The sequence below is a fragment of the Balaenoptera musculus genome, chromosome 1 (assembly GCF_009873245.2).
Source record: "Balaenoptera musculus isolate JJ_BM4_2016_0621 chromosome 1, mBalMus1.pri.v3, whole genome shotgun sequence".
Taxonomy (NCBI): domain Eukaryota; kingdom Metazoa; phylum Chordata; class Mammalia; order Artiodactyla; family Balaenopteridae; genus Balaenoptera; species Balaenoptera musculus.
The window spans coordinates 181412119-181438579 of NC_045785.1; the positions used below are offsets into that span (position 1 = coordinate 181412119).

The 26461-nt window shown below is 38.3% G+C and overlaps 1 protein-coding gene across 7 annotated transcripts in view; it reads left to right on the top strand.

The window, feature by feature from the left end:
• PTPRC (protein tyrosine phosphatase receptor type C) overlaps positions 1–26461 on the top strand; it is a 122035-nt gene that overhangs the window by 85785 nt on the left and 9789 nt on the right. For all 7 annotated transcript variants that reach the window (XM_036825895.1, XM_036825902.1, XM_036825913.1 and 4 more), the window contains 12 exons: positions 1348–1408; positions 9078–9186; positions 9796–9830; positions 12441–12550; positions 13120–13210; positions 13302–13378; positions 17943–17979; positions 18077–18174; positions 18894–19019; positions 20735–20892; positions 21106–21241; positions 23253–23402. In XM_036825895.1, coding sequence (XP_036681790.1) covers positions 1348–1408; positions 9078–9186; positions 9796–9830; positions 12441–12550; positions 13120–13210; positions 13302–13378; positions 17943–17979; positions 18077–18174; positions 18894–19019; positions 20735–20892; positions 21106–21241; positions 23253–23402 — 1188 coding nt within the window. The remainder of the gene's footprint in view (positions 1–1347; positions 1409–9077; positions 9187–9795; positions 9831–12440; positions 12551–13119; positions 13211–13301; positions 13379–17942; positions 17980–18076; positions 18175–18893; positions 19020–20734; positions 20893–21105; positions 21242–23252; positions 23403–26461) is intronic.

Here is a 26461-nt window from a genome sequence, read left to right on the forward strand (position 1 = left end):
CTTGTTTTTATGTTTATTTCAGAATCCACTGCTACATTTATACCTTCATGAGGGAGCAATCATTTTAGCTTTATTCATCATTGTGATCTCTGGTTAATAAATTAATACAGTTGTTTTCATAATTGTTAATGTATTACTTTCTTTTATTGTAGGTTTATTTTGATATTCTGCTAGTTTGGGCATTGAAAGTGATTTTTGACCATTTATTTCTTTCTCCTTTTCTTTTTTATTAACCAAAAAAAGAAAGTAAAGCTACGGATTGTTCATTGGTAAAATTCTGACTCTATCCCATGTCTATATTACTTATTACTAATTTCTCAATGACTGACATAAAATTTAATGAGTGGATTTTTAAAGTAGATTGTTCTTATTATTGATAATTTCTAAACAGTATATAATTGTAATTTGGAAGAATTTTTAATTTATCTTTTTTTTTTTAAAGAGACTTTTCTACATTTCTGGTTCCTGAATTTTTTTATTGCAATTAATTATTAGTTTAAAAGGATAATTGGCCTTTACAATTTCTGCCCTTTGGAATCTACAGTATTTTTTACAGCTCAGTGTGTGATAAATATTTATGAATACTCTGTGAGTACTGAGGATATTATATACCCTCCATGGGGTAAAAGCTTAGATATATATTTTCCAGATTTATTATTAATCTCTTCTATTAGTACTATTCAGATCTGTTTTTGCTTCAGCTGTTTTTTTGCTGAAGATTCTTAATGCTTTCTTGCTCCATTCAGTTTCCCTTCTATATCTAAATTATTTTGCTTTATTGTGTTGAATATTTTGAACTACTTATGTCTATACTGTAGAGTTTACCCTGTATCATCAATCTTTATTGTTTTAACCCTTGTGAACTAAATATCACTTGAATATCAATACTGTGATTCTTACATTATATTGTTTCCACTTAGCCTTAAAAACCTTTTTGTACATTTTATGTATAACTCTTCTAAATAGTATACAGCAGAATTTCCGTTTTAAAGAAATGTGAAGATGTTAGCCTATTAATAGGGAATCAACTTTAAATGATGAACATTTTGATGTGTTGAATTTTATTCCTTAATTTTCACTTATTCTTGCTGATTATAACTATTAGTATTATTATTATTGCTAAATGGGCTAAGATTTCTTTATATCTTTTTCACTGGTAAATATTTTCTTTAAAACATTTTGATAATAAAGTATTGACATAATCTTGAAGTTTCAACTTTAAATTAAAGTTAACCAGTATATTTTTTATGAAAATAAACAACAATGTATGACAAATATGTATGTGTTATATTGTGATTCATAAATTTACACTAGAAAACTATTTTCTCTTTTATTGCTGAAATTCAGGTCTATTATAACAATGGGAACTATTCTGGTCATCCAAAAATTGTTTCACAATCAACATCTTGTAAGTCATCACTTAGCTATTTATTATATTTATATTAAATATATAGTAGCACTTAGCATTATTATTTTACATTCCTACTCATGTTTAATTATTAAATGTTTATATTATATATTTTCCATAAACATTATATTTTAAGTTGGTGTGTGCAAACAGATGTACAGGTGAACACCAGATTAAAATAGAATATCTTAAATTCAAATTAAGAGATTAAATTATTAAAAGAGTTCATAAAATAATTGATAAAGGATTTATCTGCACAGACTAATATTATGATTATGCTTACGGCGTTTCTTCATGTTAGTAACAAGCATGTTTGTTTTGTGTATGTGTTAGAAATTGTCACCTTATTTTATTCTGTCCCTCAAGCATTTGCTTAGCAGAAGCAGGCGTTACATACAAATCTGTGCTGATTTACCCGACTGAGCTAGGATACACATTCCCTAATAACAGCATGGCTTTTTAATGTTTTGTCACTAATATTTTAAAATATTTTAATCAAAATAAAGGTCATTCTAGAAAAAAATCACTGAAATGAAGACAGCCGTGTGTCACCTTCCCCCACCCGTTGTTCTGCTCTCCAAAATGACCACTTTTCACCATTTCTGTTTTCAATTCTCCTTATAGTTTCCTCCATATATAAAAACGATATTGTCTGCTGCTCTTTCTAGAGTTTTAATATTGCTTATTGATCTGAGCCTGTGGAGGAAGAAGACTTAGCACACTGCTTTAAGTTTTCTCTACTTCTTAGCTTTGTAAATTCAATTCAATTCAATTCAAAGCTCCCGGTGCAGTGTTCCGAAGCACAGGCTGTTTCTGATGTCACCTTGCCACTTCTCCGTCTTTGTCAACTACCCGCACGTGCACAATCACTAATGCTTCATTTTCCCAAGTCTTTCCAAAGAGGGAAGATATAAAAACAGCTTATTTTCCAAACTGCTTTACTAAGTCCCATACAAAGTTTTAGTTCTTTCTGCTCAGATTTATAAAATAGAAGCTCCTAATGTGAAATGCCAAACAAATTCAGCCAAGTATCTTTGACTTTATTTCCATATACTTTTCTTTTATAAGCCCTTACCATAACAACAGCTTCATTGAGTTTTTCTGATTATGTAAATAATTTATAGTGGCAGCATTTATTCTTGGGGTCATAGACTCCACTGGACATTTCATACTCCTATCTTAATAAGCCAGGCCTGGCACCATTTCCCTCAGAGAAACACAGAGTGGGAAACACAGCCGGCAAAGGGGTCTGGCCAAGAACATCCTGGTAGCATTGCCCACTGCAGTCCGGGGACTATGAACTCTTTGACCCTCTAGAGGCAACTGAGCTATAAGACTGAGGCCATATGTGTGGGAGCGACCCCGGCTTAGAAGCCCCATGTATCTCTTATAATAGTTCCACAGGCATAGCTACCAGATGTGCCAACAGGGATGCGCCCAGTAACCAGATGTGCCAGGGGTTAGTGCATTCAGGGAAATCAAGGCCAGGGCTTCCCACCAGGACACCATCATTCATACATAACCCTCGTGTCCAGATGCCCTTTGGAAATCAGGGATTGTGTTTACATTAGCAGTGTTGCCTGGTAACACAGCTACTATTCCATCTTTATCAGATTTCCACTTCAGTGGAGCTAGAGGGTTCTCCCATGCTCCTTTTTCCCCATAAAGCAGAAAAAGTATTAACTCTTTGCTAACAATAGCATTTTCATAAGAGATAAATAATGTCGTCACACTTTAATACTGACATCTACTCCAGGGGAGGTCTTGGGTTTCGAATTGCAAAAGCACAGCTGCTAGAAATGTATTAGTGAGTTTCTCTGGTATCACATTCCATCATCTGCATTTTGACAACATTTCCAATTGAACTCCTGGGGTCATTTTCTTCTGGAACTCTCTGAGGGTACCATCATAAAATTTTCCTTTATCAGTTTCCCATTTTAGAATTGCTGTATTTGAATCTCGTGTATTTTTTAAAAAATTTTACTGGTTTATATCTTCTAGTGTAAGAAGAAAATATTTTAATTTTCGCAGGCCTGAAAATATCTGTATTCTATTCTAACACAATCAATATTTTGCTCTGGCATAGATTCTAAGTTTAAAACTCTAGAATTTAAAGTATTCCAGTTTTGTTCCCCTGCCTCCAGTATTACTTTCTCATGCCATCCTGCTTCTCACTCTTTTCATATGTTCCCTCATTTTATTTTCTCTCTAGAACTTTTAGGCTTTCCTCTTTATTCTTGGTCTTACATGGGTCTTTTCCACTTATTTTCCTGGATGCTATTGGCCTTCGTGACCTGGAGACTTGTATCTCTGGGAAGTTTTCCTTGTTCCACTTTCTTTTTGCAGTCTTTTTGGAGCTCATCTTAGTCACATTTTGGAATCATTAGTTGACGTATTATTTTGGCATCTGCCTTTTGTGTTAAGGGTTTCCTTGAGAGTTCCGTTCTCATGGGCAGCCTGGTCATAGTTACAGTGACACAGGGGAGAAGGTGATTAGAAGTTCTGTGGTCCTTAAGGGGCCGTATTGACTGAGGAGATTCTCTGTGCTGTTACCGATTTATTTTCTCCGGCATCATTCATAATCTCCAGAAATGAGTCCACAGCTAGTCCTTGTCGTAGGGTGGAGGGTGTGGGATGGTCCCTCAGGGGAGGGCACGGGGCCAGTGTCCAGCCATTCCACATGCAGACACTTGCTTTTCCCGCTTCACTTCTGTGCTGGGCCTCCTCCCTGCTCTACCCGGAGCCTGATTTTACCTCTAGACTCTTACCTCTCCCATTCAGTTTTTCCAAAGAGTAACCTTGTGTCTCCTCCCCGGTGTGTCTTTCAAGAGATCCCTGGTTTTTCTGTAAATAGACACTCGATTGTGCCATTTTGGTCTTTTGATTGGTTTCCACGTCCATGGCGCCTGGGAGCTTGAGGCCCAGGTGTTCTCGGGAAGGTGTGTGTCCCTTGTCACCACGTGCTTCTCTGGTTGTGACTTCCTTTCCTTTGTTTCCTACCTTCCAAAACTTGTCGAAATCTCTCAACCTCTGGCTCCCTGTCTCCCATCCTGTCTGCCATCACGGATCTTCGCCTCGGTCAGTGTTACAGGGGCTCCTAGAGAGAAGTGAGGAGAGCAAGTCTTAGGCCACGAGACGTATCTGAAGCCTTGGTTGTTCTATTATTAATACGTTTATGGAGGCACATCTGATGCTACGTCATGTTTCTATAGAACCAACAACCCTAATTAATTGCTGTGGATTGCAATGCTCACTCAACACCATTTGGTGCATTTTTTTGCAAAATGTCTAGTGTGTGCTGCTGACCTTCTCTTTCCCACTCGATAGATAGACGTACGTATAGACATAAATATAGACATAGATATAGACACACACATGACACATATATAGGCATCCTCACAACACCTTTCTGAAGAAGATCAAATCATTCCCATTTTATAGATGAGAAAATTTAAACTCGGATAATTTAATCAGTTTGCCCCGTGTTAAGAGTCAAAGAAATGCCAGAGCCAGGATGCAGACTCAGCTCTGACATCTGACAATCTCCATCTGAAATTAATTTTCTATGTTCCTGTTTTTATGACTTTCCAGTTAGAGACATCTGGAGCATGAGACACGCTGTTTGGGCAGCCGTTGGCCTGGCTGAGTCACTCCATCTTTCTGGTTGTAGGAGAAATGTCTCATGCTCAGGAAGTCTTCCACGGACCATATAGAAAATAGGTTCCCCTTACTTTCTTACCACTCCATTTTTTTTCCTTTAAATATAAGGAAAATATATAATTATTTTATTTACCTGTCTAGCCTTTGTTTTCCCCCAAAGATAGGGAAAATTCCCTCAGAACTGGTACCTTTTTATGCCCTATTTTCTGTCATATCCCTAGAGACCGTCACAGTTTTAGGACACATAGCATTTGCTCAGTCAGTATGGGATGAAGACGGGTACCAATCGATTAAGGCAACGATGGATGCTATAACAGATAAACCAATCAATTAAGGCAACGATGGATGCTATAACAGATAAACCAATCAATTAAGGCAACGATGGGTGCTATAACAGATAAACCAATCAATTAAGGCAACGGTGGATGCTATAACAGATAAACCAATCAATTAAGGCAACAATAGATGCTATAACAGATAAACCCCTAAATCCCAGTGAAGTAACAGAACAGACATTTATTTCTTACTCCACACCAATTGGGGATGTTTGTGGGCAGGTAGAGGGTGGGATTCTGCTCCACACACTCATTGGAAACTCCAGGCTGACACAGGGGCTGACCTCTGCCACACGCGGCTTCTGAATTTGTGATGACACCCACCAGCCAGCCAGCAGTTTGGAGAAGAGAGGAGGTGAAGGGTCTCTCCAGAGGGGGTAAGCACCAGACCCAGAAGAGGCTTATATGCCTTCTACCCTTATCTCAGTTACCTGGACACACTTAACAGCAAGGAAAGCTGGTCCAGAAGGAAGAGAAAAGAGGTGTGCTTAAGAGGCAGCCAGTGTCAGCCATGGGCAGGAAGGAAGGAAGCCAGGGAGGGGAGGAGGTGGTTGCTTCAGCCACACTAAACTATACGGACTGTCTCCAGGCAAAATCACAGGGAGGTAATGCTTTGTATTAGTTTTCTCTTGCTGTCCAACAAATTACTGCACGCTCAGTGGCTTTACACCACACCCATTCATTAGCTCACAATTCCGTAGGTCAGAATTCCGGCTCCATGTGACCAGGTCTTCCGCTCAAAGCTGAAATCTAGATGTTGGCCAGAATGAGTTTTTATCTGGAGAATATGCAGAAAAACGCTTCCGAGGTCATTCCAGGTTGACGGAGTCCTGTTTCTTGCTGTTGTGGGACCGATGACCCGATTTCCTTGGGGGCTGCAGGCCAGGGCTTGCACTCAGCTCCCAGAGGCCCCTCACGTTCTTTCCACCTGGCTTCCTCCATCTTCAGGCCAGAGCAGTGTGTGGGATTCTGGCGCTTCAGATCTCTGACTTCTGCTTTTAAAGAACTCATGATTAGTTTGGGCTCACCCAGAACAATTTCCATATCTTCCAGTCGCAACGGACTCGACGCTTGAATTCTCTCTGCACAATTGCTTTGCAGCAGTACCTAGATTAGTACTTTCTGAGATAACCAGGACCTGGAAATCTTGGGCACCATATCTTGGAATTCTGCTCACCATATAGTTCCTTCAAAACACCCAGTCTTCTCAGCCTACCCGTGCCTAAAACGTACCATTTCTGTATTGCCTTAGAAACATGATTGAAGAGGGTTGAATTTGTTTCCTCATTGAAAATAGTAAGAGCACTAAGGCTCTCCCTATCTTCGTGAACCATAGCCATGGTAGTGAACCCCGATGGACTGCCCCTTGGGTCCTCCACTCACTCTGTGCACAATGTCAATTCATAATCCATCATTATGGATTAACTATGAATCCATAATCCATAACCACTCTCTTGCAATTACTCTTGAATCCCTTGATCCTGTCAACCAAAACCCCTGATGTAACAGTTTTCTTCTTTCTCTCCTGCGTCCTGATTTCCCCTCTGTGCTGGATGGGTCTCATCAAGATGCAGTTGTTAAAAACCAACAAAAAACAGCAACAATCACAATATTTCTTTTGACCCTATTTCCTCTTCGGCTGCCACCCTATTTCTCTACCCCCCGCGCCTCCCAACAGTAAAGCTCATTTCATCCTATTTCGCTGGTGAGTCCCTTTGCAGTTTCCATCTTTCTCCTCCAACCTTTGAATACTGGAGTGTCTCAGGACTCAGTCTTGGGATTTCTTTCCTCTCTATCCAATTTTAATTTCCTGGTGAATTAGTCAATCTCATAGCTTTAAGTAACAGCTCTGTGTTGAAGACTCTCAAATTAATGTCCAGTCCCAGCCCCTTTCTCGCGAGATTTATGGTAGGAGAGCCTCAGATCTGCATATCCAGTTTCCTACTTGGCGCCTCCACTTGGGCATCTAATTGTTCTTTCAGACTCTCAAATCCAAAACTGAGCTTCTGTTCCCCTCAGAAGGCTGCTCCGCCCACAGCCTTCCTGATCTCCGTTCACTGTAGCACTGGATGACTACTTCCCCTAACTCCAGAGCCATCAACCTCATCTGAACCACTGTCATATTTTGCCTGGGTTATGGCATTTTCAACAAGGGGTCGTAAGGATCTGTATAATGCACGTGTCAGAGTTTATTACTCCTCTACTCAAAATCCTGCAAGTGCTACACATTTAACTCCAAAACCCGTGTAACTGGGAATTCCCTGGTGGTCCAGTGGTGAAGACTCTGTGCTATCACTGCTGCGGGCCTGGGTTCGAACCCTGGTTGGGGAACTAAGATCCTACAAGATACGCAGTGAAGCAAAAAACCAAACCAAAACAAAACAAAAAACAACAACAAAAAACCAATGTAACCTTAAAATGATTTACAAGGCCCTCCAACCTGACCCTCGCCTTCCGCCGACTCCTGGCCATATTCTCAAATGGCATCTCCTGTTGCCCATCCCTCTCTCCCTCCACTCCAGCCTCTCCGGATTCTGGATTCTTGCTGCTCCTTGGACACGGAGCATGTTCCTGTCTCCAGGCTCTCTCACCTGTGCCTAGAACAAGCATCCGCCAGTACCTCCTTAGCTAACTCCTTACCTTCCCAGTCTTTACCGTCTTCCAACTTACTTTACCATTCGCTTACTTATTGTGTATATTCTTAACTGTCTGTCTTACATCCCAGAACATCAGTCCCATGAGGACAGGGGTCTTTGTCTGTTTTGTTCTCTGAGACATCTTAAGTACCTAAATCAGTGTTTGACACACACTAAAGACTCAAAATACTTTGTGTGAATTGTGAATAATTAGTACTGACTATGCTCCAGGCTTGATGCTAAATGTTTACAGTGACTCAAACTCGTTTAGCCTCATTTTAGGAATTAGGGATGGAGACACAAAGATAATAAGGATTTGGGCCAATGTCCCAACTAGGAAGTGGTGGAGCTAAGTCTGGCTCCCTAATGCCTCTGTGGTACTTTACTGTACTTTCACTGTAGACGAACAGTATGACCTACTTATTCAGGGCAAAGGGTATTTCCAATACACTCTCTTTTCTCTGCCCTTCCTCCAAGAAAGGGTGTGATTTCACATTAAACCTTAGTGAAAATACATGTCAGGGTAAGTCTAATCCCAACTGTAGAATTAAGTAATTTTGTCCCTTGGTTAACTGATTGTATACCTCAATGAGCAGGTTTATCTCTGTGGGGCAGAGACCTTTCGGGTCCCCGTAAGAGGCTACCTACTTCTGCATGTAAAGTTAAACTATAGGAGGTTCTCTCTGAGAATTGTAACTAGATTACCTCTTCGATCCCTTCAAGATGGAGTGACTGAAAGAAAGAGAATTAAATCTAAATGATAGTATCTCATAAAAGGACATTATTTGATAGGAAGGAAGAGAATTGCTCCTCTATGCTCTATCGCTCTTAAAATATGAAATGTTTTATTGGTTCTGAACAATATAGGCAAAATTTACAAAATCAGGAATGTATTGTCTTCGATCTCATTCTAAAAATTGTATTTTTTGAAAACTTCAAAAGAAATGAAAATGTTAAAATGTAAGGTGATTTTTTCAAAGAATCCAGCAAAATATTTGACATAATCAGCTCTCTTTATGTGTTCTTTTTCATTTCTAGATAATTCTAATGCACTGATCATATTTCTGGTATTTCTGATTATTGTGACATCAATAGCCCTGCTTATTGTTCTCTATAAAATCTATGATCTGCAAAAGAAAAGATCCAGGTAAGAGTTGATTTTAAGATGAAAAAATAATAATAGTAGTAATAATGATGAAAACCCATCTATGAGGCCAGTTTGGAACCAATTAAGTGAAAAATGTGAGTTCAGAGATGACAGCACGAAGTCCAGGATATCACTGACCTTTCGATGAAAGACTTTCACATGGTCTTATTGTTTTATATTAAATATTAATATTTTCTACATTCACTAATAATTGGATGCATTTCTTTTAATAATAACCAATGAAAAGAATGTGTCTTTTCTTTTAGTACAAAGTGGTCAGCGAGATCTAGAAATGGCAAAGGAGAGAAGTATCTAGGGAAGGATATGCATTCCTCTGTCCAGGAACAACTACATTTTATGAAAACCAAGAGGTTCCAAATAAAATAATGTGGTCAGTTATCCGAGTTTGACTGACCACCCGTGATTGGTTTCTTCCTCCCCACTTTTTCTCCCCCCCCATCATCCCCTCCCATCCCCTGCCCTTTTCCTTTTTGTCTTCCCCACCTCCACTCCCTCCTTCCTTCAAGACATTCATTAAACATAAATTGATTGCCAACTGAATTCTATGTTTCTTAAGAGTATGCAAACTTACATTTCTTATTTTCACAGCAATTTAGATGAACAGCAGGAACTTGTTGAAAGGGGTAAGTATGCACATTTTTTACTGGTGATTATCCCCTTCCCATTTGAATCTACTCATTTGAAATAAGAATTCAATATTTAAAAAAAATCTAACCTGGACTTCCTCTGTGGATACAATGATGAAACTTAAGTTATATATTTATTCAACCAGCAAGGATCTATGCATTTCCCAGAGTATGCCAAATATTGTGCCAGCACTGAAAATACATCAGTGACAGGCCACAGACTCTGCTTTTAAAGGTTTAGAATCAACAGAGGAAGAGAGACATGTGGACAAATATGACAGATTTGATAGATACCATCGTCGTGGACTGTGTGTGGTTCTATAGAAAGATGGAAGATGGAAAACTGCTTGTGGAGAAGGCAGGAATCTGGGTCTTCTAAGATTGTGGGGAAACATTAGACCAACAAATGAGGAAGGAGCAGGTGGAAAGCCACACAAATGAGGAGTGCAAGTGTATTCACGTCCCTGCAAGGGTGGGACACTGGCTGTCCCCACTAAAGGCACACTGATGGACGTGACAAAAGATTGCAATTTGACTTAGGAAATGAAAACATATTCCACTTTTTCTCTCTTTTTAAAAACTTTTACAATACTTCTTTCATTTCTCTTTAAAAATGTGATTTTTGATCCATTTAAAGGGCAGGAGATAAAGAAGTTGAAAACATATTTATAATATAGGAAATGGTTTGTTTTTTTCATACTCAAGACAGGAAACATTTCAGAACTCCTCTATGTGGTTTTAATTTGTCTCGGAAGGGTTTCCCTCTGCCAGGGCAGGTCCCAAATCCATAAGCAGAAGCTTTTGGGCAGGTTCCTTGGAGCTCCCCAATAGGCTTTATTTTCCATTGCAGAGTCTTCCTGCCACTGTATTTTATATTCCGCTTGTTTGTTAATCTTCCTCCCTTGTCTAGAATGTGGGCTCTGGGATGGCAGAGAGGCTTTACTTTCCCATTTAGTGCTTTATCCCCAGTACCTGGGTGGGCATGTGGATTCAATACGTGTCAATGAATAAATTAAAGTGGAAGATAAAGTGTCCCAAGGGTTAGTTTTTATAGGTGGGCTGAGGGATGGATGAAGATCACAAGAGTGACAGGCACCTAAGACAGGAGGCGGACCATTGCCAGGGGTCAAGGAGCATTTATCTCAAAGTTGACACTGATTGCTCCTTGGAGTGGTCAGAACTTACCCAAACTCCATAAAACCCCAAAGGTGGCCCTAGGTCAGAATGAATGAATGCCGGAAATCTCCAACCACCCAAAGAAGCAACCGTACATGGACAGTTTGATTGTTATGTTTGGATAGAAAATTTCCACGGACAAAAAGATAAATGTACAACCCTAATGGACATCTTCTTTCTTCATCTAATAAATAGGGGAAATTAACATGAATACTGAAAAAATACTGTCAGATATACCTGGGATAGTAGGAGTTGTTTCAGTATTCATATACACTTACAGCTATTTACATTAGTATGTATTTTGTTCTTTAGTAAGTTATTTCACAAGCCTAGCATATAAAGAGTTTCTCTCTGGTGGCATAAAATATTAACACAATCTGTTCACAGTCAACTGTAGAGATTATCACATTAAGATGAGTCCTGGGTATAGAGTATTCATCATATTCTCTTATTTATATGTTTACAGTATTTCACAAGTTAAAGTAGATACAATAAAAAGAAAAAATTACAATATAGATGAGTATTGTAATTGTCATAAAATGCTTTAAATCCAACAAAAAATGTAGATATCCTCACAGTGGCAATATTTGGTCTGGAATCTGTTCGTAGATAGAAAATGAGGAAGGACATTCTATCTAGAGAGAACAGTGTGTGCAGAAACATGAGGACAAGAAAGTGTGTGATGCACTTGGAGAACATTCATGCCTAAGATGTAAAACAAGTGTAGGAAACAGTGTGGTTGAGATGGGTCAAGAGAGATGATAAAAAGGCATCATATATCACATTAGACATTGAAACTTTAGCCTTTAGGCTATGGGGCACAAACAATAGTGTGAGATTTTTTTTCAACAAGCAGAGCTGCATGCTTGTATTTATATTTCAGGATGAATTTGTGGCAGTTTAAAAGATAAATCAAGGTGGGGACAGGCTGGGGTCAGGGAGAGGAGTCGGGAAGATGTCCTTACGTGGATGAGGAGGAGTCCTGAGCGTGACCACAGGCAGAAAGGATGGAAAGTATGCGGTGACCTGTTGGATACGGGGACAGAGGGAGAAATTGTGGGTCACCTGAAAGTTTCCATCTTGAATGACTTTGTGAATGGTGGTCCTGTTTGCCAAGATTTGAGATGCTAGAATAAAGGGAAAATTACTTTGAATATCTTGACTTTGAGGTCCCTATGGAATAACTGGATGGAAAATGTGAGAATAAGAGGGAAAGATTAATACAAAGTCCAGAAGGGGGCTGGAGCCCAAGATTTAGACGTCATAGGTTTACAGGTGAATCTTTATGTGTGAGTGAGAATTTCCAGGTGGAATGTGTGTGAGAAGGAAAGATGCTAAGGACTGAATCCAAGGTATATATTTAACGAAATTTGCATGAACAAGGGAAAGAGAGACATTAACACTAGTCGTGAATCTTTACTACGTTTAAAGATGATGAGAGGCAACTGATGAATGTGGAGCCCATCCATGCAGATGTTTTGTTGGAAACTTACAAGCGGAAGATCGCTGATGAAGGGAGGCTCTTCCTGGCTGAATTCCAGGTGTGTGCTCTTCTCGATACGTGATGAGAAAGTTTACTCTGTTATCAACGTAATTCACCTTAAATGTCTTGTATAACCATTTGCCTTGATAGTTTATCCCACGTAATAGTGCAACGGAGTCAAAGCAGCTATTTATTAGCAGATATTTGCAGACCAGAAGAGTGACTCATTGTCATAAAACTAGTCAACATTTCAAGATAATGCTGCCTCATTGTATGAATACTAGTTATGAAGCTCTATCTCGAAACGCATTTGGCTGATTTTGTCCTTATGCTCTAGGTAATCATCCAAGTGTGTTTTTCAGTAAATTTTAAAGTGGCAGAGCAATAACTGCTAAGTTTGCTCTCCCTCATGGGATTTATTCTCCAAGTAGCCTATCATTCATTTTTCTTAAAGAGTGTTTTTTGCATAATTCCTAATAATGTTCATTTCAATTCCCATATGCAACTTGTTCATTGGTGTAAAGGAAATACGTTCCAGGAGGTGTCATTTGCTCAAAAGGATAAGCGGCAAGGGGAAATGGTTTTTCTTGAATCTGCTGTGACCCAAAGGATCTTTGTGCCTTTCAGAGCATTCCGAGGGTATTCGGCAAGTTTTCTATCAAGGATGCTCGAAAACCCTTTAACCAGAATAAAAACCGCTACGTTGACATCCTTCCTTGTAAGTGCTCATCGAGAACTGGATTTCCATACATTTAGGCTACTTGATTATTCATGATTTCACTTATTTAATATTTCTTTTCTTTGAACAGATGATTATAACCGTGTTGAACTCTCTGACATAAACGGAGATGCAGGGTCCAACTATATCAATGCCAGCTATATTGATGTGAGTAAAAAATGCATAACAGCCAGATGGTTTTATATCTTCATCATTTTGTCACTGACCATTTTCATTTTTCTGGTATCTATGCATTCTGTTCAGCTCCTTCTTTGTCATGGCAAATTTTTATTTGTTTAAAATTTTATTGGAGTATAGTTGATTTACACTGTTGTGTTAGTTTCAGGTGTACAGCAAAGTGAATCAGTTATACATATACATATATCCTCTCATGGAAAATTTTTAGAAATATTATTTGAAATGAGTTGAAGGAAGCTCGTAAATGCCATTGATATAAACAACAAAATCGCTAATATTTGCAAGAATAGTTATTTATTATTTGTTATGGTGCTAGGTAATATAGGATTTTTCTTTCCAAACAGAATGATAACTAAGAATTAAAATACTCTTGTACCTGTTATACGCTGGATATTATCTAAATTATCTATGTGTGTATTTCTCATAAGAGCCCCGTCTTTGCCCCTCACCATAGAGGTGAGGACTGGGAGGCCCTGGTTAATTTGTTACTTTTGCCCTTTTTCTTTTTTATTTATTTATTAATTTTTGTTTTTAGTAAATTTATTTATTTATTATTTTTGCCTGTGTTGGGTCTTCGTTGCTGCACGCGGGCTTTCTCTAGTTGCGGCGAGCGGGGGCTACTCTTCGTTGTGTTGCTCGGGCTTCTCATTGCAGTGGCTTCTCCTGCTGCGGAGCACGGGCTCTAGGCTCATGGGCTTCAGTAGTTGTGGCTCACGGGCTCAGTAGTTGTGGCTCACAGGTTCTAGAGCACAGGCTCAGTAGTTGTGGTGCACGGGCTTATTTGCTCTGCAGCATGTGGGATCTTCCCAGACCAGGGCTCGAACCCGTGTGCCCTGAACTGGCAGGCGGATTCTTAACCACTGCGCCACCAGGGAAGTCCCTGCCCTTTTTCAATTAGTAACAGTCTGAGGATATAGTGCATGGTTAATTTATCTAAAATGTTTTAAAATGTTATTTATTAAACAATTGTTCAGTAAGTAATGCATCACACGAATTAAAAAAAAAATTAAGCAGTATAAAAACACAGAGAGACTTAAAAAAAATTCCTCCCACCCAATCCACCATCTACCCAGTGCCTCCACCTACCTTAAAAGGTAACCTCTATGTTGTTTCCTATCTATCCAGCGGGAGTTTTTTAATACACAAACAAGAAAACACCAACATTTGTTACCCCCTCCTTTATCCAAAAATGTTAATGTAATATTCACACTGTTCTGTATAATGCTTCATTTACTTAAAACATATATCTTGGATACATAAAATATCACTGTAAAACGCAGGGACTGGCAAGCTTTCTCTGTAAGGGGCCAGATAACAAATATTTGGGGTTTTGCAGGACATACCATCTCTGCCACAGCTACTCAGCTTTGAAGCCCAGTGACTACACTTCTATAAACAATACATAATGCAGCTGTTCTGAAAAACAAACTGCATTTACAAAATCAGGCCATGCTGATTTGACCCACAGCCTGTAGGTTGCTGAACACAGAACATTTCTACATCTTTCTTTAATATTTTTAGAGTAATTCTTGGCATAGCTGCATTGTGATGTATCTAATCAGTTCCTATAGTAACAGGCGTTAAATATGGTTTCTAATCTACTATTGCAAACAATGGTTTAATGAATAATCTTGACTCATATTATTTCTCAATGAGTTTCAGCATATCTGTAGGATAAATTCCTCAAAGAAGAACTGCCGGCTCAAAGAGAATAAGCGTTTGTAATTTTAAAAGACATTTCCAAATTGTCCTCCACTGGGGTTGTACCCATATATGTTCCACCAGCAAAGTATGAGTGTTTATTTCCACACAGACTGCCAAAACAGTGACTATCGAAAATTGTTTTTGACAATCAAACAGTTGACAAAGTGTCTCATACTATCATCCATGCTGGTTTGTAAGGTAATTTCAAATTTTTCTCAAAGGAAAAACAATTGAAATTGAGGTTTGGTTTGTTTGTTTTGATCTACATGATTATATAAGCTTTCACAAACTTTCAGTGAAGAAAGTAAAATGTTCCAATTCTATCTATCTATTCATTTACTTATTTAGACAGTGTATTAATTCCCCAGAGTGGACATAACAAAACATCACAAACTGAGTGACTTAAAACAACAAAGATGTGTTATCTCACAGTTCTGGAGGCTGGAGGTCTGAAATTAAGGTGTGAGCAGAGCCATGCTTCCTCTGAAGGGTCTGGGGAAAAATCCTTCCTTGCCTCTTCCAGCTTATAGTGGCTCCTGGCCATCCTTGGTGTTTCTTGGCTGGTAGCTGTATCACCCTGTTCTGTGCCTCTGTCATCACGTGGTCTTATTCCCTGTGCGTCTCTGTGTCACTGTGTCTCCTTTCTCTTATAAAAGACACGAGTCATTGGATTTAGAGCCTATCTTCACCCAGTATGACCTCATCTTCCACAAAGACCCTATTTCCAAATAAGGTGACATTCTGAGATTCTGAGTGGACATGAGTTTTTTGGGGAACATTATTCAGTCCACTACACACAATTTATGTAAAATTATAGAATAATGAAAAAAAACTTTTTTACTTGGATCATTCATGAAACAATCATCTTCAACTTCTGTGTCCTTTTGTGAGATAGCTGATGATTTTCCAGAGCAAAATTCTTGACATTAATGATTATGATGACACAATGATGAGATATATATATATGTATATATATATATATATATATATATACATATATATATATATATATATATATAATGATACAATTTATTATACATTTGCTATTTATCAATCATGAATTTAAGTGCTTTACATATATTGATTCAATGAACTCTCACAACAACTCTGAAGCAAAGCTAGGATGTTTTTTCTCAAGCGTTCTGTCTGGAGACAGCCCTCTAACCTGTACAATGTCCTACTTCCCATCAACTTTGTTTGATGCATAAGAGTTTTTGTAGGGAGATTGGGACTGACATATTTACACTAATATGTATAAAATAGATAACTAATAAGAACCTGCTGTATTAAAAAATAAAAAGAACACACCCTCTCACCATACACAAAAATAAACTCAAAGTGCCTTAAAGACTTAAACATAAGACATGACATCAAAAACTCCTTTAAGGGAGCATAGGCAAAACATTCTCTGACAGAAATCATACCAATGTTTTCTTAGGTCAGTCTCCCAAGGCAGTAGTAGAAAAATAAAAATAAAAAGTAGAAATAAACAAAAAAACAACAAAAAAAGAGTTTTTATATCTTTGTTTCATGTTGTCCCTGTAAATCCTATCCCAAGCAACACATACCTCTTGCCCTGACATGTGCTCTTGGTATCCACAATGCAATTTCTTGTTCATATGATATTCAAAAGGCTTGTTTACAGTGGCAACTAACACTTTCAAATGTGAGGTCATAGTCCAAAAATAATTACTAGGACTGTGTCATAATTTTGGCCTCTATTTTAACTGATTCTGTAGGTGACCACTGCAGGCCTTCACAATTAGCGTTGAACAACTTTTTGTGTATAGTGTCTTTTCCAAACAATAACTTGTTCTTCAAAATAAAGTCATTGAGAGCAGATTTTATAAGGATTTAGATAGTCTCTAGGAAAAAAAAAAACTTATATTTTCTGTTCAAATAAATATGGTAATTATAGTATCGAGTTACACTTACTTTTCTCCAGCAGACCTGGGAGCTCATGGAAAGAATATGTCTCCAGATTTTAGATAGGTACTTGACAGACTGTAGCCACTCAATGAATATTTGTTGAATAAATGAATGTATGAATAATACTATATCATGAGATAGAAGTTTCAAGAAGTTACTAAAATTAATCATGAATTATTGTGGCCCACGTGACTGAATTTCAACTAACGGCAAAGGTTATCTCTCTGAAAAGCTTTTCTGATCACTGAGGTAAGTTTGAGGAGTAGGAGATAATTTGGAAGAAACTAGCACAGTGTCTCACCTGTCTCTACTCCTTCTTTGCCTTGGTAACTGGAGTGGAGAAAGCAGACATTGTAGGTAATAAAATGAAAGTTATTGTATCTCTTATCTAGAGTGGCAGAAAAGGATTCTAGGGAATCAGCGGTATATCCCAGCGCTCGTTAAGAGGTAGAAGTATGGGGCTGATCTCAGGATGATTTATTGAAAGAAATTGAGTAAAAATCCCCAAAGTATCTCTATGGCTGGTAAGGAGGTTCGAATTGTGGCAGATGGTGCTATAAAGGTTGGCAGGATCTAAGATATAGGAGTGCCTGTATTATGCTTATAAATTGCCGCATCTTCCCACGTGAAGATAAAGTCTATCTAGTTTTAAAAATTGTTTAGGGTATATAGCAAAAACCCATGAAGGTCATGAATATTGTTTTTAAATGTTGACTAACATATTTGACACAGTTAACTGTCATTGAGTTAATAAAACCCCACTTTTAATTTGAAACTGCCCAGGGAAATACACAATCGAGAAATGGCAGATCTAAGGCAACTTCCCTATCTCACACTTTTGCATGTAAATGGATAACTGAGCACTCAGTAAATGATATATCTCTGTGTGTGTTTTGAACAGGGTTTCAAAGAACCCAGGAAATACATTGCTGCACAAGGTAATTTCTCTGAGAGTCCAACATTCTTTTTGAAAAATTGTTTTATAGCACTTTTAAGAAGATATTTCTTACCAGTTTTTATTTGTTTACCCCCTAGGTCCCAGGGATGAAACTGTTGATGATTTCTGGAGGATGATCTGGGAACAGAAAGCCACGGTTATTGTCATGGTCACTCGATGTGAAGAAGGGAACAAGGTAAGGACCCAGAAGGTTCAGAGGGTGAAGGTCCAGGACTCACAGGGTGGAGGCTGGATGTTAGGAGAAGACAGTGTTGAATTGCTTTTTGAAAAGGCACATATGTATGTGCTTGATGACAAAACAGACCATTCTCTGTTTGAATCAGTATAACACTTGATTTAAAATTTCATGCTTGTAGAAAAATTAAATATGCACATATATAAATATTTGCATATAAGTATAAAATTTAAATGTTTCTGCTTCATTGCTGGACTCCTATGTGATTCCTAGTTTGTTGCAGTATTATTTTAAGTTCAGTACACTTCTGTGGGCTGATTTCACAAGTACTTGTGAACGCTTGAAACACACAGACCTTGGGTAGATAGATGAAAATTCATGTAATATGACTTTAGGAAGCGTGAAAGCCTCCCCATCCCCCAGCCTGAAATGAACCACACGCAACCTCATCATTTCTGCTGACCACCAAGCACGTCCCCATTTAATATGCAGCTAAGCCTGGGAAGATCATCCTTCCTCCGCTGGGTTGTATGAAGGAAATACTTCAGGGCACTTAATGGGAAATGGAATACTTTCCAAGCATCGCAGTTTACAGGAGACTATAAAAATGTCTTGAGACTTTCAAAGAATACATTTTTGTTTCTTTTGTTTTACAATGAATGTTTAACAAATCCATTTACATGAAAAACTGGAATCATTAATGATTTTTTAAAATATAGAACAAGTGTGCATTATACTGGCCGTCGATGGAAGAGGGCAGCCGGGTTTTTGGAGATGTGATTGTAGAGATCAATGAGCACAAAAGATGCCCGGATTACATCATTCAGAAGTTGACCATTGCAAATGTGAGTTTGCTTTATGACATAATTTTAATTTTCATACTGTTTGTCTAAAAATATAATTATGGAATATTAAATGTGAGACATTGAAATATATCTGGAAAATTATTTTTTAATGAAGTGCAGGAGGAAGAGTTGGGTTAGAACAATAATACAAGCCAACAGGGTCAAGTTAAGTCACTAGTGAAAATAGTGTTTGTCCACATCACATCAAAAGTGTTTATAATGCTGTGACCCTTGAAGTATAAAGGGCTCACCAATTGTGTTAAATGGATGACTGAATTATTGAATGAATGATAAAATAGTGTCTCGTCTCAATGGGTTTATTACCATTATGGAAAATATATACAAATGGCACAAAGACTACTGTAAGAAGTCTAAAGTTCTAACTCTGTAGGTGAGATAAAATGTTTAGTTCAGAAAAGAAAATTGTCAGTGTGACCTTAAATAATAGTTAAAATGGCGGTCTTCTCATATATTATATGATTCTGCTCATATGAAAAGTCTAGAATAGTCAAATTTATAGAGACAGAAAGTTCGTTAGTGATTGCTTGGGACCGAGGTGGGTAGAGTAGGAATAGAGGTGACTGCTAATCTGTATGGGTTTCTTTTTGGGGGTCATGAAAATGCCCTATAATTAGACAGTGGTGATGATTTCACAACTCTGTGAATATAAAGAAAACATTTACACTTTAAAGAAATGTGAAAATATCTTAATAAAGATGTTAAAAAATGGAAGTCTTTATAGATAAGGTTGAAATTTTCTCTGAATTCCATTTATTGGAGGTTTTCTCAGTAATCTAAATTGTATTTCCATATGATCCAGATACATTTTGTGAAAGAAAAAAATACCAGTTGCCTATTTCTCCCAAGGCCTTCTAAGGCCCTGTGGCATCAGTAACAGCTATGCCCTTGGAAGGCTGTGGAACAATCCCACCAGTGGTTCATGGCCAAAGACATGATGCACTAAAGCCAGGAATGTAGAGGCCAGTACCATTCTGGTTATGTTGATTAGTCTGACATTACTATTCTTCATTAACTCAGTTATTTCCTATCTGAAAATTAAAACCAACCAAGTTTGTTTGTTTGTTTGTTTGTTTCTTCTATTATCTAAATGTAGGTAGTTCTTCTTCATACTTGGTCAGAGAATTATGAATTATGCATCTTCTAGTGCTTACCTTGAAACTGGGAGAGACATGAGCTCTAATCTGGAGCTGACTTCCCTCAGTTCTCTCTCTACAGTCGAGCTGACACTTCTAATATGAGAAATATAGCATTAATCAAATAATTAATCAGACTTTCTTCATATGACAATAGTCCTGTTTGTCTTCCTACCAAGCAGAAGTATTTCAAACAGCTGTGAGAATGGCTTTTACTTTGTATCTTTTCACACCCACCCACCAATCCCCTTGTTTTGTGTGTTTTTATTTTGTTTGTTTGTTTGTTTTTGGCTCGGCAGCATGAAAGTTCCTAGTGGTTTCAGCTACACTTAACCATATGTTACTTACCTTCCTGGTAAGTAATTGCTTACTGGTTGGTGCATGCCAGTCCTGCGTGATGTCTCAATTCCTAGTTATTCATTGGAAAGGAAAATGTAATCATGAATGAAAAAGAACTTGCACGAGGAGTTTTCTGTACTGTTCCTCCCTTCCATCTACTTATGTCCCATAGTTTGCTTTGAGAAAAAAATCATCTAAAAAAAAATATTATCCCCTGGCTAGAGAAAAGAAAAAGCAACTGGGAGAGCAGTGACCCACATTCAGTTCACCAGCTGGCCAGACCATGGGGTCCCCGAAGACCCTCACCTGCTCCTCAAGCTGCGCAGGAGAGTGAACGCTTTCAGCAACTTCTTCAGTGGCCCCGTCGTGGTGCACTGCAGGTAAATAAAGACCTCCACCAAAAGCACCAGGGCTGTTCAAATTTTCACTCCTTGTGGTGTTAGGGCCACCCTCCTCTTTGGCAATTGCTACTTGGAGAAACAATCTATGAGGAGAAAATGACATTGTTTTCTCTGCTTCACCCTTGCTGGCTTTTCCATTCATTTTCCTGCCGTGATCGATCATACCTTCAACCTTTTCATTTGTTTTGTCAGTGCTGGTGTTGGACGCACAGGCACCTATATTGGAATTGACGCCATGTTAGAAGGCCTGGAGGCGGAGAGCAAGGTGGATGTCTATGGCTATGTCGTCAAGCTAAGGCGACAGAGGTGCCTGATGGTTCAGGTGGAGGTATGTTTCAGACTGCAGTCACTATCCTCACTTTTGCCTTTTGGTTTAAATCTTTTTGTGGTGGGAGTAGTGATCTTAAAGGAAATCCATATTCTTCTCAACCTCGAACAGTGGGTGAAAGTTGTTTTCTTTTAATTTCCTGAAAACTAAAGCACCAATTGCAGTTAGAAGCATTTTGCATTAGTGGCTGAGAGTACTGTGGAAGGAGGATGACTATAAAATGTATTTAAAAAAATAATGAAATAGCACTTACACATATTGGATTGGGAAAAATTTTTAAATGCCAAAACCCAGTTTGGCAGCATCTCATAAAACTAAGACTGGGGAGACAAGAATAGGATGGTACAGTGGTTAAGAGCCTGGTTTTGGGAACTAGATGTAGCAGTTTCAAATCGTGCTTGTTATTCTTAATACTGTGCACCATTTTACCAGTGTTTAATGTCCCCGTGCCTCAGTTAAGTCATATGTAAAATGGAGATAATGATAGTATTTACCTTACAAAGTTAAGACACAAAGGGTAACCCAAGTAAGCACTTAGAAAGTCCCTGGAAGATGCATGTAGTCAGTAATTGTAAGTGATGGTTATTATCAAAATTGTCTGCATTTGACCCAGCAATTCTACATGTATGTATATAACCGAGAGAAGCATTTGCAAATGTGTGCAACTAGAAACATGTTCAAGAATGTTCATTGTGTTCAGCATTGTTAGAATAACAAAAACATGGAAAACTTAAATATATATCAATATGGGAATGAGCAAACAGAATGTGGACATATGGACTCTTTGTAAACAAATGCTCTGCTGCGATTGATAGGAATAATCTAGGTCTGTAGCTCTCTGTGTAGGTAGATGCTCAGATGAAAACAGTGAGTGAATATAGTCACCAGATGAAACGTATACAATTCAATTTATGTCATTGTTAAGAAAGGACATAAAAATGTACAATGTTATAAATACATAGATATTAGTGTAGAAGTATAAAAACAGATCGTACACGAGAAAAATAAAAGAAATTATTTCCTGTGGAAAAACACAATAGAGTGGAAGGATACTACAACCAAACTCAGGGGACTAGAGGTGGTGTTAAAGAGGCTTGAATTTTATCAGAAATATGTCATTTATTTAAAAATGGTGGATTCAAATATGATAAAAGGTTAGGAGTTGTTAACTATGGGTTTGGCCTATTGTGCTTTTTAGAATAATTTTCTCTATTAAAAGGTTCTAGGAAACTCTTTTAAAAAATGTGTTCTGTGGAATATCAACCTGCTTTTTTCTTTCTCAGATATAGTGTGAAACTTATTATAGTTTTATATATTAGTAATTTAACTTACTGACTCAATACTAGTCACAGAAGGAAGTAACAGATAATGTTTTTTAAGTGTTAGGAATGAGATATAAGTTATGCCCTACCTTGTAGATGCCTCATCTATTTACCAAGCTATTTTTTTTTTTCTGGAAAAAAAATCTGAGATGGAATTTGCTTATATCCCAGAGAACCATGAGAGCTAACTTCCAGATTGTTTAAATGTTACAGATATCAGTTTTCTTTTCCATACCTTGTCTCCATATGAGCAAAATTATGGCAATGTAGAATTTATTTAAATGTGATTTATAGGGGCTTCCCTGGTGGCGCAGTGGTTGAGAGTCCGCCTGCCGATGCGGGGGACGCGGGTTCGAGCCCTGGTCTGGGAAGATCCCACATGCCGTGGAGCGGCTGGGCCCGTGAGCCACAATTACTGAGCTTGCACGTCTGGAGCCTGTGCTCCGCGGCAAGAGAGGCCGCGGTGGTGGGAGGCCCGTGCAGCGCGATGAGGAGTGGCCCCCGCTTGCCACAACTAGAGAAAGCCCTCGCACAGAAACGAAGACCCAACACAGCCATAAATAAATAAATAAATAAATAAATAAATAAATAAATAAAAATTAAAAAAAAAAAAAGAAAGGTTTATTAAATGTGATTTATAGGACTTTAAGTTATCAATTAATTATCTATATTCTTCCTTGAAACTGTAGGCACAGTACATCTTGATCCATCAGGCCTTGGTGGAATACAATCAGTTTGGAGAAACAGAAGTGAGCTTGTCTGAGTTACATCCATATCTGTCTAACATGAAGAAAAGAGATCCACCCAGTGAGCCTTCCCCACTGGAGGCTGAATTCCAGGTAACAATAGTGATGACAAGAGCACCATTACCGATAACTCGAACCTCTATCTCTTTTCCAGTGCTGTCCTATGCACTTGACATAGTTCTTGTATTTGGGCTTTGCCATGAAATGGAGCACAGATGAGAGAACTAAGACACGCAGAGTTTAAGAGAAATGCCTGAAAGCACACAGCTATTCCATAGGAAACTTGTTGAAACCAAGAAATCTGATTCTACAGCCAACATTTCAACCGTTCTTCATTAAGCTGGTATAAAATAAAGTGTCAAAATAATAGTATATGGCCACAAAATTGGCCCGCCAAAGGCAATGTAGCATCTCACCTTTAAAAACTACATCTGGTTTTGGTTTGTAAAGGAAATAGTTAGAGGAGTCTATGACTACTTAGGAACATGAACTGGCTGGAGCTGGTAGACAGAAACTAAAGGATAAATATGTGTGTCCTAAGCTATTTATCAGGCAGTTACTCTGAACACTAACCTAGGATGTAGCTCACTGTGATTTCAGAGAGTTGGCATAGCTATCTCCAAATTGCTCAGTTGTCAAAAAAATGTTTTGTAACTTTTCTCTTTCACCTATGATTTTCAGTTTATTGAATCTTTCCGTAAACTACCAAACAGGTCAATTCAGAGTTTCACAACAAGACCACGAATGTGCTTTTAATCAGATGCAGAATCGTTTAACGTTTTGGATCAGAGTGGGACTGGGGTGGGAGTGGAGCTTGAGATAATCACCAAGTACCACGATCCACCAGAAGACTGTACTGTGATGGAAGAGCTAGTAGGCTACCGGCACGGTCTTCAATAGAGGGGTGTTTTCTTATTCTTGCTCTTTTAGCTGATAAATTGACCGCCTTTAATACACTAACCCCACTATACTGCATATAGACAGACACTGTTTAAAACACTTATACATTTAATTTAAACATTCATATGTAAGGTCACTTAAAAAAAGGGTAAATTCTTTGGCTGAACAAATATGATTAAGTCTGTGCTCTGTACTGAGTACAATTCTAGGCACAAGAATCAAAGTGATTTGTATGTGGACATGGGGATTGAGTGTGATCCAGAGAGGTAGTGACCACAGCTCTCATAGAAACAGTGAAATTATTCCATCTAAGCAGAAAGGGAGACAGAAAATGAGGATAGAGATGGAGGTTGGTTGGTAGATTAGTGACGGGAAGTCGAGGCAGTTCTTGTCTAATTGCCTTATTTTTCTCAAGAGAATACGAAGTAAGATCATTGGTTGGGAGTCTGGGGGGACAGAAGTGAGTAGGGCAAAGAAGGCCTTGTGCTTGAGAAAGAGAAAAGCATGTGAAATAGTTCTATCAAAGTAAGAAAGCAATCTCCCAGGAAAAGGTGGTAGGGGTGCCAGAATTACTGTTGGATCTTTTGAAATTTATGGTCATGAAATTAAAGAGAGCCAGTCGGTTTTTTGTTTTGTTTTGTTTTTGTATCCTACAGTAACATTGGGGTTAGAGCTGTGTATAGTTGGGTTAAATCCATCTAGAATTTTTTAAAGTGAATAATTGAAAGTTGGGAGGCAAAGCCTTTAAGGGTATTTGCAAATGAATGATATAGTGTGGACGATAAAGAGCGTATTGGCCACAGAAAGACATGAGGGAAAAAGAGAAAGGAGTAAAAACAATATGATAAAGGTTTTCATAGGATTGCAGATTGCTGGATTGGAGGTACTAGAATAAATGACTAGGAAGAATAGAGGTAATTTTCCATAGGAAGGATGGTTGAAGTCATAATTTTTAAAGTGATGCAATCTTCGGAATGAAATCTACCTACAAAAGTGGAGTGGGGAATGTGGATGTCTGAAGAGAGGAGGAATACTATAGGAGGTGAAGAGGCTAAGAAATGAAGAGGCTGGAGTGTGATTTGAAACAAGGTTCCATATTTAGTTTGAAAGAAGTCACCATAGTTTTCGAAACATTTATATACAATACATATTCACACATACCTATATATACACACACATATATGTGTATAATGTGTGTGTATAATCTTCCTGAACTTTGTATGATGAGCTCTCTCAGTTTAGGTTATTCATCCACTTGAAAAATATTTATTTAAGTTATTTATTGGGAAGAGAAGACTGCAGGCAGGGAGATCTTCCAGTAGAGATTGACCAGTAAACAGATATCTAAAGGGTGAGTAGAGGTTAGCAGAGTGAGAAAAAGGGACAAGGATAGTCCAGGCAGAAAACACACCTGAGAATCTGCCAAGAGTTAAAGGACAGCTTAGCGCCTTCCAAGGCTGGGGGAGTAGGTTTGGCTGCAGTGCAGAGGGTCCCAGCAGGAGGCGAGGCTGCAGAGACAGTCAAGGGCATCTCCCGACAGGCTTTCCGTGGGATGCTGGATCCTTCCTAACAAAGATGGGGAGCTGCCAAGAACCTGAGGGGGGACCTGCTCTGTTTTGTGTTTTAGAAGGATTAGAGAAAGCGAGATTGAAGATAAAGAGGCCAGTGAAAAAACTGCTGATGTTTTCAAGTGAGAAATGAAAGCAGATTGGACTAAGTAGGAAGAGAGAAAAGCAGAAGGATCTGAGAGCTCCACCTAGAGAAATGATAGGTCTTGTCGACTGATTAGCTACGGCGAGGGAGAGGGAGAGAGTCTGGAGGGCTTAAAGAAATGAGGTATTGATTATTTGAAGCGTGAGCCTAGTCTTCGGCAAATGCTTCATCTGGAGAATTTACTTTGGATCATTTAAAATAATTTACCATTGCTTTTGCAATATGGAGAATAATCAACATCTATGTGGTGCTTTCAACTTACACAAGAATAAACCATACTATTTTGCTATCCAGCACCTCTTAACCGGGAAACACATTCTGTTACATAATTGTATATGTTCAAATTCGCCATGTCAAAGTACTTAATACCTGAGCAATTATAAAGAAAAATTCAGAGGCAAACTTAAAAATTGTGCCCTTAGGGAAGGTATGCAAATTTCACAAAGCCTGGTGAAATTCTTTTCTTTAGGGAGCATCAATAATAAACTACAATAATAAACTAAGCCAAAACATAAATTTTTAAAGGAGTTTTCCTTTCT